Source organism: Anomalospiza imberbis, chromosome 10 (genome assembly GCF_031753505.1).
Source record: "Anomalospiza imberbis isolate Cuckoo-Finch-1a 21T00152 chromosome 10, ASM3175350v1, whole genome shotgun sequence".
Classification (NCBI taxonomy): Eukaryota; Metazoa; Chordata; class Aves; order Passeriformes; family Viduidae; genus Anomalospiza; species Anomalospiza imberbis.
In genome coordinates, this window is record NC_089690.1 from 8,507,602 (window position 1) to 8,519,102 (window position 11,501).

The following is an 11,501-nucleotide window of genomic DNA, read 5'->3' on the forward strand; positions in this document are numbered from 1 at the left end:
GCACTTTTTCCTCCTGGCTTTCCATCTCTAATTTGGACTTCACTGGGCAGATCATGCAATTTTGACCTCATGGCAAGGAATAAGAATACACATACAAAGCTACTTCCTTAAGAAACCAGATTTGCTTGAATAAATCTATGTGCAGAACAGGTCTGGCTCCAATTCTGCTCTGTCAGTGATCCAGTTCTTCTGCCAAATAAAATGAAGACAAAGGTCTCAGTAATTTGAACTTAAAATGGATAAATGCCACAAGGTTGACTGATTTTGCACTTTGTATTTGTAAAGTGACAGTTTTAAACAAATATATTGACTCTATTATATGCAGTCAGTTTGGTTGTGATAGAAAGCTCAGTTTGGATTCATTCTGTGAGCATTTCTACTCATCTGGATACCTACAGTTGAATGCTACCCCTTAGCCTTGGAGGCATTGACACACCTCAAGGGTCACAGCAAATTCTTCCTGGAGAAACTTGAGTTTGAAATGACAGCAGTGTGCCTTGTGAATAACTTGTCAGGAACTCCATTCTGGAGACGAGGGGAAATAGCTTTACAAAGTAGCTTCTATCTTGAAGATTTGGAGAAGTGACAGGGACCATTACTAGGGGAGGATCCCAGTGAGTGTCACTGGTTCTCTACTGAGGGGCAGTTCTGCAGCATTTCACCTTGAATGATACCAGAAGCTGGGTTACCTTGTCCCTGGCTCTCATTTTTTGTCATGGGATTCTGTGAGTGCACCTTTCTGCTGGGGGACACCAAGTACCTTCAAGTTTGAAAGTTCTATTGAATGAGGAAGAAAAAGTGCAAGTGAAGGGCATAATTGTCTCTTCAATACCACTGTGATGTTTGGATGTTTGTGATGTTTCTACATTGCCACTTTTTTTACTGGCTGTGTAAAGAATCTTAGCCCAAAAGTGTTTAAACCATCTGGGAGACAGCAGAATGTGTCCCAGGGAATGTCCATAGAAAGCTGGGATTATAGATACATCCAGAAGACCTGCAACAGCACTGGAGCTGAAACTCTTCTAAGAAGACTTTGTTTGGTGGCAGAGGTGCAAAGCCCCAATAGCAGGGACAGAAGGGACACATGGCTGCTAGAGTGAGCCCCTCACGCGTTGGATGAGGGGTAATGCACGGACTGTGTCCCAGAGGGATGGGACACAAGGGGTGAATGTTGAGAAACACTGCTGTAGCCATAGTACAGGAACCGCAGCAGCAGCAATGCAGAGCCGCTCCCATTGTTCCTTGTGCCTGGGGATGCTTCCCCTGCGGCTAAAGGATAATAACTCATTTTCTTTATCCTTACAGTGCATGGCATTTCTATGGAGATGGGTGCCAGTTAGTACTGGCTGTGTCGGTGCTTCTTATAATAGGGAATTGTTATATCCCTGACTCTGCTCTTTGTACTCTTCCTCTGCTTGGAAAGGAAAAATTGCTCTGTTGAAGTAGCTGACCTCAAAACATGGACACAGCTGGGAAATCCAAGCATGTTCAGCCAAAGCAGCACATGAAGTACATGAGCTTTTTCAAAACAGCGTCTGAAAAAGCTGAAAAACGTTGTCAGCCAGCAATGCAGACCTGGCAAAACTCTTCAAGCTGCATTTCAAGGGAGGAGATATTTGTATTTCATGTACCACCATTTCATATGTCTCATTGCCCAGAGAATCAATTGTTAAGTACTGAATCTGTTAGTAAGGCCCAGGTGCATGAAAATGGGGCTATACTGGTGGGAGAAAAAGTGGTTGCTTCAAAGCAGTCATGGAAAACAGATCTGTAAGGGGGCATGATGTGTCCTTAAGAGGACAAGTGTTAAGGAGAAAGAAGATGAAGTGCAGCTACCAAAGTGGAATGCACAGAGAATTTTTTTTTCTTCCTGTTTTAGAAAACAAGGGATTGGTTTCACCAGGTACAGGAGAACATCTGTGAAGTATGGAGCCTGCAGATGTTTTGCTACATATCTTTTCTTTGTGTGGTTTGGAAAGGCAACAAGAAACTGCAGCATTTCTGGATTTCAGGGATCTCAAGGGACATGGATCCCTTCTATAAATATTGTTTCTGCCATCACAAATTTTTCTAAGCCTGGAAAACACTCTCTTTTCTAGAAATTAGTTTTTATTTTATATATAGAAGACAATTTCTATAGTTTAGTAATGGTGATTCCTGGTTTAGAAAAGTTTCATGTATCTGGTGTCACAGTGATGCAAAACAGAATAGTTGCAGTTTCATTAAATCCTGTACTGTGTCTCATGCAATGAGATAGGAAGATGTCCTATCTTACTGCATTAAGAGATTTCTACAGCTTAATACTCACACTTTTTGAAGGAATGGCTGCATGCAGGTTATACTGGAGTCACTGCTCTACAGAGAAGCAAAAACTCCCTGAGCCGCTGACTGGCTGTGGCTGGTGCAATTGCCCACAACACGCTTCCTGCAAAACTCAGCATTTGCTTGAAATGTGAGAGCAGCTGCCTTCACAGGCAGAGCTTGCACACACACAGGCAGTGTGCTGCCATCATATTAGGCTGTGGTTTATAGAGTCTGGGCTGATTTTCCTTTTCTTTACACACCCAGCTGAAGCACTGGTGCAAGTGCCAATGACTTTTCCCTTTTCATTGATACAGCAGAGCAGAAACTTTCTGTATTGTGAGCTGTTGCACTATCACCAAGAGCAAGTGTTAGTTGTGTTGCTTACTGAGTAATGGATGGTTGTAACTCGGAGTACAGGACAGGTTATTTGAAAGAGTTCAGAAATGACATGTGTTCTGCAATTTTTTGCTGCCTGCATGATAATTATCTTGTAGCAAGTGCTGTTCCTGGTTAAACATTCATGACTGTCTTTGAGACTGCTCCCCAGGGCCTGCAGAATTCCAGTCTGGCTGGCAGTAAAGATCCTTCTGGCCCCAGCCCCTTATTAATTCTCTACCTAGAATAGATTCTGCCTCTAACATGTGCCAGAAATTCAGGGAAGATTTGACTGCTACAATATTGGTAAATTGCCATCCCTGTCAGGGTCCTGCTATATGAGATACATGCCAGTCATATATTTTTTATTCCCTTGAACTGGAATTTCCTCATATGCACACAGACCGTGCAGGATCCCATGACTGTACTGCACCTGTGTGTCTGCTGGAAGACAGACAATACACATGCATTTGGATGCAGGGATTGATGCTTTCAGCCTGCCAGCAATGAGAGTGTCCTGACCTTCTGCTCTTTTCGTAGACATGGATGCTCTTGCGCCATGTCCAAAATTTTTGAGGTACTTCTGGTGGATATCAAAAGTAGGTACATGGTGGGAAACATTATAGGTGGAAGGGAAAAGTACTTTTTTCCCTGCCACTTCTTTAATGTTATTGGTGTGTGATCAAAAGGGAGGACTGACCTGATTTTCCGCAGTGCTCAGCACCCACACATCCCAGTGAAGCTGATGAGAAGTGCAGGAGCTTAGTGTTTTTGAAATCGAGCCCAGAATATGACTCATAATGCTGTGAAGGAGATACTTGACAACTAAATGAAAATATATGCAGATAGAAGGTAGCAAAGCTTTGAACATTTTATTGTGAACTAACCTTTCAGGTGGTGTTTCTGTCACAAAGCTACAACTGTTGTATAGCTCTTACAACAGTTTCACTGAAACAATATTTTTCTGTATTTTAACTAGAGAATCCCTGTATGTAAAGTAAACTACTGCTATATGTTGTAATCATCTATATTCTGGAGCAGGCCTTTGCAAGACCCTGACCATGGCCCTGCTCTCTGGAGGGTAAAACTCATTCAGGCTCAGAGTCAAGCATTCTCACCTATTTGTAGCCGATGTTGTGGTCTGTTGCACAGTGTTGTGTTGCTGTTGCACTGATCCCTCAGTTTGGCTGCACTGCATGTCTGAAACACAGCCTAGATATCGAAATGGCGAATCTTCCCAGGGCAGGGAGGAGGAGGAGGCACAAAGCCAACTGGGCGAGGTACTTTGTCATGCTGAGCAGCCTCTGCAACTGCTCTCTTTGCTACTGATTTTGCTGAGAGCATGGAACGCAAAATTTCTGAAGAGCTGGATTCAGATGCAACAGGGTTATTGTGGAAAAGCCCAAGATTATGGTTTGTGACACCTACAGCACTGGGTGCCAGTCCTGCTGATGTGTCTTGACCTGGATGAGCGTAGGTAACTCCAGGCTGGAAAATAAAAATAGATCATGTTGGTTTTCAGGGATCTGGGGCTTTTCACGTGCAGATGATTGATACCTTACTAGGTAATCTGCTCCTAAATAGCTATAGGCCTGGAACCCATGTTCAAATGTTCCTGACTATCACAGAAGTCTAATTTGCGTTGGAACCTATGCACAGGAGCCCAGGAACATATTTTTTATAGCCAATGAATCATTAGGACCAAATTCTGTGCTATATGATCTTTCAGGGCCACCTGCACAGCTGATGAAACATTCAAGACCAGCTGTCTCATTTTCTCTTTCATGTACCTCTGAGCTAATTACTGTTGAGCTACCAAGAGCTGTTGTCCATGGGAAGTGTTCAACCACCACCTAGTCCTCCTGAGACCAAATCTAGGCTAAAATACCTGGAGAGTACTCAGGTCAGGTGCATGTTTCCCTCCCCTTGCTACAGCAGTGCAGGACAAGGTCCCTGAATTCAGTCATGTCTAAGGACTAAAAGCCTCCATCCTTGCAATGCTGATTTCTGTTTCACATTTATCTGCCCCATCCCTTTAGCTGAGCAGAGTTTGGTTCCCTTTGCCCTGATAGGCATGTGAATCTCCCAGATGGTCAAGAGGGCAAATTGTGTCAAGCATGGATGGCAGACATGACTTAATTCCCTGCACAGAAATCCATGGTATAATCAGGAGCTACCTTGCCTTGGCTTTTAGGATACAAAGTTAAGTTATCACAGGTGGCTAATGCAGTCTACAATGAAAGAAGTAAACTCAAGGTGATGCCTTGTAACAGTATCAGTAGGTTAGAATATCCAGGAAAGCAAGGGAATATCTGGAGCTGGTACCTGATGTCCATACAACTGGCAGTCCACCTGAAGGTCTTGTGAAGGACGTTTTACCATCACTGCTGTGCAGAAACCAAAATTCTGGCAAAACAGAACATTGTTAAGAGAAAATAGTTAGAAAATAGAGGGAAGCTGGATCAGAACTTTTAATTTCAGCACATTTAGAAATGGCAACTTGTTCTCATGTTTTATCTGAGCAGTAAAGTGCTTGGTTTTTAGCCTGCTGGGCTCAAAAAAAAAAAAAAAAAAGCTCTTTAAATGCATAAGCAGCAAATAAGGGAAACTCCTCCATTCTTCTATAGTAAGATCCTTTCTATGTCTGGATATGAGGGAAGGAAAGAATATATAAGAATCTAGGTAAAGAACTCCCACCCCCTAAAACTGCTTAGGACTCAGTTTCATCAGAAACAGAAGAATTTTAACATGGTAAAGTATACAGTAAAATTCTCAAGAGCATATATATCAGAACTGAGTGCACTGGATTTGTAGGAGGGAGAAACAGTCTGCTTTTTTTTTTTTTTTTAATGTGACTGTTTACTGTCCAGTACAAAGAGCCTGATTTTCTCAGGTGCTCATTTCAAGAATAAACAATAATATATAGTATATTCATTAAAAAATATTCTGTCTCTGATCCTCAAGCCTTTTTCAAATGTATTCAAATCCATGAGAATTCAGTCCAGATACCTCAGAGAAAAGAGAGAGGTGTGATATAGCTTTAAGACTGATACATTGAAAAACATATCATGATGGTACACATCCCTTGCACTTTGATCCCCACAGGGGTCTATTCCTGCTCCAGTGCAAGCACATCCCAGCATGATGCTGTTTTGTACCTCAGAGCTGGGGAGGCTGGGGCTGGAGTGCTGCCATACTCACAGACTGATCCTCGGGCAGCAGCTGACAAGCCCCCACGTTGGCTTTCGCTTCTTCTGCAGAGCAGTTCGTGGCACCCACAGCAAACTCAGTAACAACAATGTGCCCTGGGTGATACTGATAAAACAGGAAAAATGTTTGACTGACTTTGCACTCAGAAACTGCAGAGCTGCTGAGAAAAGATAAAAGGCAAATGTTGTGGCTTCATCTCCCACTGGAGTGAAAGGGAATCCTGTGGCTAAAATTACACATAATAGTTGGGAAATTAAAAGCAAATCAGGAGGGTGAATTAGAGCAAGCAAATTGTGTCTGTTTGCAAACATAACTAGGTAGCAGTGCACAATTACTGTAGATGAAGTATTATGTTTACATGAAAGGCTAGACATAGCTCTAGAAATTACCTGTATTTTGGCTCTTCCAATCTCGAGGAGTCTGAGATAAGAATCAGTGGTTTTGCTGTTGTAGTCATTGAGTGCAGCTGACACCGTTTCTAACACCTCCGTGTTGTTCAGACTTACCAGCAGTGGACAGTCAGGGCAGACTTTGAGAATGTCTTCACTGGAGTCTGCAGGAGGAATAGATCAAGTTTTGATCAGATAGTAAATTGTTTGGAAAGGCATTATAGGCCTATTCAGTAACACAAAGCACTGTTTAAAAGCCTGTCCCAAGTTAAAGTGGCAGGAATTTTTCCAGTGCAGGCTATAGATGGCAGTGTGTCACACGACTTGGCCATTCAGATCTTTCTGCAAGGAAAAGTGCTGTGGACTTCAGTGGCACATTTTATGTGTTCTTACTCAGTTTTTAGAAAATTTGCTTTCTGGAAACCTCTCTACGACATCAGTGAAAAGTTGCTTCAGCTCATACAAGGAATGGTAGAAAAATGAAGATATTTTACCTCATTGGAGTTGTGTTTGTGTGTGTTATTTCAGTCATCAGTTTTGACAGCAGCACTGAAGACATCTCATACAGAGCAAAGAGATCTCGTGCTGAGCAGGCAGAATAGACATTCTGCTTTCCCATGGCAATTTTGAAAATACTGGATTTAGTAAAGAAGCTACATCTGCCAATGGGACTCTGATGACCAGCAAGCACAAGTAAACTCAGACCAACATGGAATCAAATTCTTAAGGTTAAACTGCTGACTGAAAAACTCAAATTTGGAACTTGCTCCCCATTTAGTCTTACAGTATCTTAGTTGTCACAGTAAAGAGGAGCAAAGAGGAACAGTGGGTTTGTAAAGGAATGAAACCAGAAAAGGGGGCTGGATTTAGAAAACCCATTAACTGTTGTCCTTTATGCCATATTTATACCCAGCAGTTTAGAATCAGAAAAGCTACTGAACTGTAACCACTGCTATAAAAATACTCCAGCCTCTAGATTCAAACCTACAGAACAAAGCCTTTACCTGCATGTGAGTGGCATTTGCTAGCGAGTACAGATAATGTCCCATCCACCTTCTGCAGTTTAACATCACAGTCACCCTCAACTGCCTAGAGAGAGACAAAAATCAAAGGGTTACATTGTTGGATTTTCTGATAAAGGGCCACTAAATTCAAAAGAATAAATCCTGGCTGACCATTCCTGGCAACATCAGTCTGATGGCAAAGGCACTGCTAGGCATGTCCTGATGTCTGTGGTTTTGTAAAAGACAGATCAGAGCTACAAAATCTGGATCCAAATGTGGATCTCAAAAGTATCAAAAGTACCAGGGTAGCAAGATTGTGGACATTTAGTACAGGCTTGTCTCTCATATAGAGCAAAGAACATTAATACTTATGAATTAAGACCTTCCACAGAGCTGTTTGATAACGTTCTCACTAATCTCAGCTGGTCAGTGGCCATGGTAACAGCAGAGTGTGCTGCCTTCTGTGAGCAACATGATCCAGCAGGGAGGAGATGTCAAAGGCAAAGCTGGAGTCACTGGGAAGAGGGAACAGTTAGAGTTACCTCCCCCATGATGGAAAACAGAATCTGAGCCCTGATGAATACAGAGGTAGATCATGATTCATATTTAGTGAGCTCTGTGAATTGGCCTCCATTCTAGAAACAGCAGGCTCAGACAACATTTCCACTGCTTTGGTCAGGGAAAGCATCTCACAGCTGGATCACACTTACATAAGAACAAAATATCAGAGGCCAGGAAATTCCAGCTGAGCATTACTTCAGAGGCAGAGCCCTATCTGAAGGGAATAGCTCATCTGCAGTTGTAACTAGGAAGAGATGGCTTGGTGGAACTGCACCAGGTAACAACCCACATGTAGCCAAGGGAAGGGTATTTTTGCACACATTGACAGCCTGCCCTGTCTGTGGTTTGCAATGAGGCAGTGACATCTGGGCTGACTGAATCTGGAGCCCCTAAAGAAGGCCCCACGGCATTCATGGACTGTGTGTGGGATGTTATGTTGGCAGAGATCTGTCCTCTTCAGATAACAGGACATGAAAGAAATCCAGGAGTGAAGTCCTTCATGACATGAAGGCAGTGAAGTCAGCAAGGAGGTTACAAGTGGTTGGGTGGTTAAAGGCTGTTACAGGGATATGACATTTGCTTGGGAATATGGTGATAGCCTGGCCTCTCGCATCAACATATTGAACGTGCACCTTTGGACCCAGCTGGTAGTGTTCAGGCACTCACATGTTCTGCAAAGCTCCTCACTGTGCAATTTTCAAGAGGTGTAGGGCTGAGAATAGGGCACTTGGTCTCCAGTAAGTCAAGTTCAAGAAACATGATGTCATTATTTGGCCCCTGAAAGAAAAAAAATAAACCATTGGAATTGATGTAATTTCTTCACAAAACATCACCAGATTTCTTCCCTGGGGCTGCACTTCCTCTGTTGCTGACTATCATGGGTAGCTCCAGGTATACACTAGAGCAAATGAAAAGGTATTTACTTTTAACTTCATGAAAAAAAACAGGACTCCAAATCTGGAGTAAGTCAAGATAACCACATTGAGTTTATTCCAGCTAATAAGGAACAGGCTCATAAATTTGGGAAAGTCAAGCTTGTATGTAGTGAGTCAGTTCTCTTAAGTTAATTTTGTTTTGTTGGATAGCTTTAAAAACTCAGCAACTTTCTTTTTGATGAAAAAACATCATGTTTCTATAACCAGATACCAAACAAACACCAGTGAACATTGACCTGTCTTGCATAGTCCATTGGAATTACCCTGAATTGCATCAGTTCCTTTGCATCTGTAACACAGGACACAGTTCCTTGTGTTCCCTAGGTCCCAGATTGATTCTGATATTTGAGTCATGAGTGATTCCATTTAAACCAATTAAGTCATTTTAGTGTAAAAGCCTTAATATGAGCAAAGCTGTGTCACCAGTGTTTTTGTATGGGTAACTCTGGACACACTTCTAATCTCATTTATGTCTGTTGTAGTCTTTTCTAAACTTATCTTTTGGTATCTTCTGTTTCATAACAAGTAGAAAACAGCCATGGATTTTCACTCATGTCTATCACTCACTCACGTCATGTTTTCACTCATGGGACTATTTTCCATGTTTTATGAGAATCAAAGATTCTGAATTGGCACATACATTGTATTCATAGCCTTTTCTGTGGCCTTTCTGGATGCCTACAATGATGGCAATAGATCTTAGGGGGAAAAAGCCACTGTTATTTCCATTTAGACCCCTTGGCAGCTCAATGGGACATTAGGTAAAATTAATGCCTACTACAAAATCACAAATAGCATAGAGTTTTCATAGGTATGTGTTTAGCCAATAAGTAATTACCTGCATCTCAAAGATTATCCTCAGTTTTTCTCCAGATTAGCTACAGGGCTTATGGATCAGCACCTGGAATGATCTGCCCTAGCAAATGTGCTGCATTTGTAAATTGAGCCCTTTCTAGCATAGTACAGAAATGCCTGAACATGTCTCTCCCCCTCTCTGTTCTGCTCTTTCAGAGATACATTCCTGTGACCTGGATTCTCCACTGCTACCAGGTGTCCTTGCCCCATTTAAATCAACAGAGCCATGCTGATTTCCCCATGTGAGGATACAGCCCTTGCAGGCCCTTGGTGATTTCCAAGCATCCCCAGTGGAACACAGTGTTCTGCCTGCAAGCTCCTCACTTACCTGGGGTACCACGCGGATATCCTCGATTCTGTTTAAGGCAAACTTGTATCCATGATGACTGTGGCCATTAATATAATTCACAGCAACTTCAGCTGCTGCTTCAGATTCTGGGTCATCACAGCCCAAGGGAGCAGGGGGAGCTGCTGGTACAGCTTTGTGAATTGGAAGCTGAACAAGCAGTATTAAAGCTACTAGTGCCTTCATGGCACCTGAGGAAAACTGATCCCTTTCAGAAATAAAGATCTAAGAATACAGCTCAGATGGCAGCTAGGTAGCAAGAGCTGGGGTCTCATTTATATAGTACATACCTCAGATTTACATGAGCACACGCCTGATATTTGTCCCATTTCCAAGAAGCACTGCAAACAACAAAAGAGAAAAGTAAATGTTAGGACATCAAGCTGACTGATTAATTTTGGCCAAAGTAAATTTTATCAGGTAGGATATTGCGAAGTCTGCTAAAGCAGCTTAAGAAGAAAGCGTCAGCAAAAATGTAACACAATTTTTAGACACTTCTACCAACCAAATACTGTCCATGGAAGAGGAATGTGATCCCCTCTGTTAAATGTGTAGAGATGCTAGTGCTAATTAAGCTTTCTTGTAAACAGGACACATTCTGTTGGGGCCCAAATCTCACCAGACACCAATCTAAATTGTGAGATCAGTAGCATGATAATTTAGAAAATGGAATTTTAAGTAGTTCTAAGGATCACATTCAAGAGCAAATGTAATTGAATAGCAACTTTTGCTACTGAATTTATTTGGAATAGGAAATGAGGCATAGTTCCTAAATCCTTTGCATCAGCTCTTTCTTTCTCTGAATAATCTGAACATGTCCAATAGTTCTTGGAGTTTTATTTTGCAAAGCAGGCATCTTATAGGAATGTTTCTGGAATATGTTGTACAGATTTGAGGATTTGGCAGAAGATCCTAAAGAGCACAAAGTGTTTTAAGGAGGATATAGAGGAAAATTAGCTGCTTAAATGCTTTGGAATGCTGGATCCAATCTTGTATTTACATTCACAGTGTACATATTTACAAAAGAGTAACGGGATAAAAAAAATAATCTATGTAGCAAAATAAAGCATGTATGATGTGTCCAGCATTTACAATCTTTAATTTAAGGTGAGATGACTTTGGCTAGATAGATTCTAGCTCGGCAGGCTGGCTCAACCAATAGAAATGGTTTTCCTGCAGGGGTTTCAGAGCAGGTTCCTACCATCCATGCTAGGGCAGTGATCAGGCTGCAGAACAGTAAAGGTCACTTTTGGCTTTAACATGTCTGAACCTCTGCTGTCATTTTTAGAGCTGAGGAACTAACTGCAGTTTTGAGATTAATAGAAGGAGTTTAGCATAGTAAGAAGATGGGGTTTTTTTTACTTTAGATAATAAGTATTTCTCCTCAGCTTACACAATATTGTGAGAGAGGCTAGAAGTTTTGGGAAAAGAATCAGTCTTGAGTCATACCTCTCTCTCCTAGAATCTGTGAATACAGGAAACACTATAAATAGAAATGGTTCAGTTGGACAGATTATGTGAT

The 11,501-nt window shown here is 41.8% G+C and overlaps 1 protein-coding gene and 1 long non-coding RNA gene across 2 annotated transcripts in view; one reads left to right on the forward strand and one right to left on the reverse strand.

Moving 5' to 3' along the window:
* The window catches only part of LOC137479821 (uncharacterized), a 131,851-nt gene that overhangs the window by 60,989 nt on the left and 59,361 nt on the right, over positions 1-11,501 (forward strand). The gene's annotated exons all lie outside the window — the stretch shown is intronic.
* On the reverse strand, positions 3,845-10,239 carry AHSG (alpha 2-HS glycoprotein). Its single transcript, XM_068200416.1, has 7 exons — positions 9,962-10,239; positions 8,510-8,620; positions 7,283-7,367; positions 6,279-6,442; positions 5,881-5,994; positions 5,005-5,085; positions 3,845-4,167 (listed from the first exon to the last, which is right to left on the reverse strand). The coding sequence occupies exons 1-7, from the start codon at positions 10,163-10,165 to the stop codon at positions 3,892-3,894; spliced, it is 1,035 nt and encodes a 344-aa protein (XP_068056517.1). The 5' UTR covers positions 10,166-10,239; the 3' UTR covers positions 3,845-3,891.